The sequence below is a fragment of the Marmota marmota genome, unplaced genomic scaffold (genome assembly GCF_001458135.2).
Source record: "Marmota marmota marmota unplaced genomic scaffold, marMar, whole genome shotgun sequence".
NCBI classification, from domain to species: Eukaryota; Metazoa; Chordata; class Mammalia; order Rodentia; family Sciuridae; genus Marmota; species Marmota marmota.
The window spans coordinates 17,995,210-17,998,102 of record NW_026000229.1 but is presented as its reverse complement, the minus strand read 5'-3'; the positions used below and the strand labels follow the sequence as shown (position 1 = coordinate 17,998,102).

The 2,893-nt window shown below is 42.6% G+C and overlaps 1 protein-coding gene across 1 annotated transcript in view; it reads left to right on the top strand.

Moving 5' to 3' along the window:
- Nucleotides 1-360: 360 nt before the first annotated feature.
- Lactb (lactamase beta) overlaps nucleotides 361-2,893 on the top strand; it is a 20,491-nt gene continuing 17,958 nt past the window's right edge. The window contains exon 1 of the mRNA XM_048793218.1: nucleotides 361-370. Within this exon, the coding sequence (XP_048649175.1) occupies nucleotides 361-370 (10 nt within the window). The remainder of the gene's footprint in view (nucleotides 371-2,893) is intronic.

The following is a 2,893-nucleotide window of genomic DNA, read 5'->3' as shown; positions in this document are numbered from 1 at the left end:
TGTATCACCATACCCTTAGCTGCAAATTCAAAGACCAATTCAAGAAAAAAATTAATTTATTAAAACATATTGGGTGGGGGCTGGGGTTGTGGCTCAAAGGCCGAGCGCTCACCTAGCATATGCAAGGCCCTGGGTTCGATCCTCAGCACCATATAAAAATAAATAAAATAAAGGTGTTGTGTTCAACTATAACTAAAAATTAAATATTAAAAAAACATATTGGGTGGGATGGCTACATATTTTATGCCCTGGTTTGAGAGAGAAAGGGGGCATTTAAAATTATTCTGATAGGTGTATAGGAGACATTACATGGATGGAATCTTTCAATCTTTGTTCCCTGAGAATGCTATAGGGAACAGCATGGGGCATGGTAAGGCAGCCTTGTCAGTGTGGTGGTCATGGGTCATGCTGTGAAAACATTGCTACCTGAGGAGCTGCAGCTCTAAGTCACCACTCTTGATAAATAAGAGAAAGCCCAGACTCTTGGGTTTGACATGTGGTAGAAATGATAATCTATGAGAAAAAAATGTTTGTTTCCAGAATTGAGTTTGCCACAAAGGAATGAACTTGACTTCCTCTTTTGCCAAAGAGTAGCCAGGCCTCTGAATCCTGAAGATCTGGGCTTTCATTATCCCCAAGAGGTCTCAACCCCCTGAAATAGAAGCATAGAGGTTTTGGGTTTTTTAGTAACTGCTACCTGCTTTGCTTGGCCAAATCCCTCCCCAACAGGGTAAAGGAGAACTTTAGTGATAGCTTCATCTGTTTTAATCCCTTTTTAGTCACATCCAGCTATCAAAACAGGGTAAATTTCAAAGATATGTATCTCTGATTGGAAGAGCTTACTACACACATGCTGCCAAGAGAAGGCAGACTGGAAATGTCAATTCCTGGGATACTATCTACCAACTGCCTTATCTTTTTATTTATATAAATCAAATCAAACGCAACTAGAACCACTCCCCCACATCAAAGTTACCAAAAGCACCTATCAACATTTTCTAAGGGAAGGGGCTCCATCTAGTATTAAACTAAAGAGCCTCACATGCTCTGTGAGGGTGCCTAGGCCTGTGAACTATTTGAAGGTGGGGATCTTCTCTGGAGGTTTAACCCCTCAGTGTCCAGCTGAGCCTAGAGAGGACTTCACTAACTTTTGCAAAGCCAAGGTCTTTGGTGGTTCCTGCTGGATGCACACAGGAAGCAATGCCCCCTGAGGGCAGCCACACCAGGCTTTGCAGCTTTGTGATCCAGACCCAAAGCCACACTCTTGGAATCTGCAGCAACCATCAGTTTCCATGTACTCCCTTTCTTCACATCTGTCTCCTGAGAGTGAATACAGGCATTGGGGGGGAGGGCAGGTAGAAAGAAGGGAAAGTGAGGTGAAGGAAGGATGGCAAACCCTCCCACTGCACTCCTCCCACTCAATTTCTTCCAGGACCTCTCTACACCTTCAAGAGGCACCCTGCTTAGCTTTTGGAAAGAGAGTATTCCCCTGGACTTGACAGAGGAAACAGTTACAACTAAATATTCACTTGAAATTTACCCTGTTTTGATAGCTGGATGTGATTAAAAAGGGATTAAAACAGATGAAGCTATCACTAAAGTTCTCCTTTACCCAGTTGGGGAGCGATTTGGCCAAGCCAAGCAGGTAGCAGTTATACTTCAGGGGATTGAGATCTCTTAGGGATAATGAAAGCCCAGATCTTCAGGACTCAGAGGCCTGGCTATTCTTGGCAAAAGAGAAAATCAAGTTCATTCCTTTGTGGCAAACTCAATTCTGGAAACATTTTTTTTTTCCTCAATAGATTATCATTTCTACCACATGTCTTAACCCCAGGAGTTTGGGCTTTCTCTTATTAATAAACAGGATTTTAAGCAGTATAGATTCATATTTGAATTTCAGAATAGTCATCCTGGTTCATAGTATATTATCTTGTTTTCAAATTAAACGTTTTGTTTTGAGATTATTTTAGATTCACATGTAATTCTAAGACATAAGACAAAGAGATCCTGTGGAGACTTTACCTAGTTTCACCCATGGTAACATCTTGTAAAACTGCCCAGTATCACAAGTAGGATATTGATAATGATACAGTCAAAATGGACAACATTTCTATAATCACAAGGATCCCTCAGGTGGCTCTTTTAAAGCAATCCCCACTCTGGTCCTGCCCTTCTACTTCTTAACCCAAGCCAACCACTAATATACCTCATATGTTTGATGTGGTGTGGCACTAGTTCTCCAAAAGTACGAGATTTTAAGAGAAACTTAGGCCAATGGGAGGAGATGAAATGAGACATAAAGGGAGAATGCAAGAGAAAAGAAGAAACCTGGCCAGGTGGTGTATGCCTGTAATTCCCTCAACTCAGGAGGCTTAGGCAGGAGGAGGCCAGCTTGAGCAATGTAGAGAGACCCTGTCACAAAAAATTTTAACCCCCCCCCCACGGGGGGGAGTCAAATAGCTCAATGGTAGAGAGCCCCTGTGTCCAACCCTCAGTATAATAGAGAGAGAGAGAGAGAGAGAGAAAGTCTTGCTGTGTGTCTGCAGGTTTGCTGTGTGCTAGGTGCTGTTCCAGAAGCTAAGGATGCAAAAATAAGTCACAGTGTGGTAAAGCCACTTCAATGATGCATTCAATTCCAGGTATCACAAGCAAGTTCAGTTATGCCAAGTGTTAAGCATTATTAAGAAGGTGTGCACACTGGGGCGGGGGGATAAGAAAATGTGGGCGAGAACTCGCATTGGATGGGAACTAGGAATTTCTCTGAAGAGGTAACATTTTCCTCTTCAGGAAAATGGGAAAGAAAGCAAGAGAAAGAAGGAAGGAAGTGAGGCGAGAGAAGGACAGAGGCAGAGAAAGAGAGAAGGGGAGAGAAAGAGATGTCTCTTATACACAT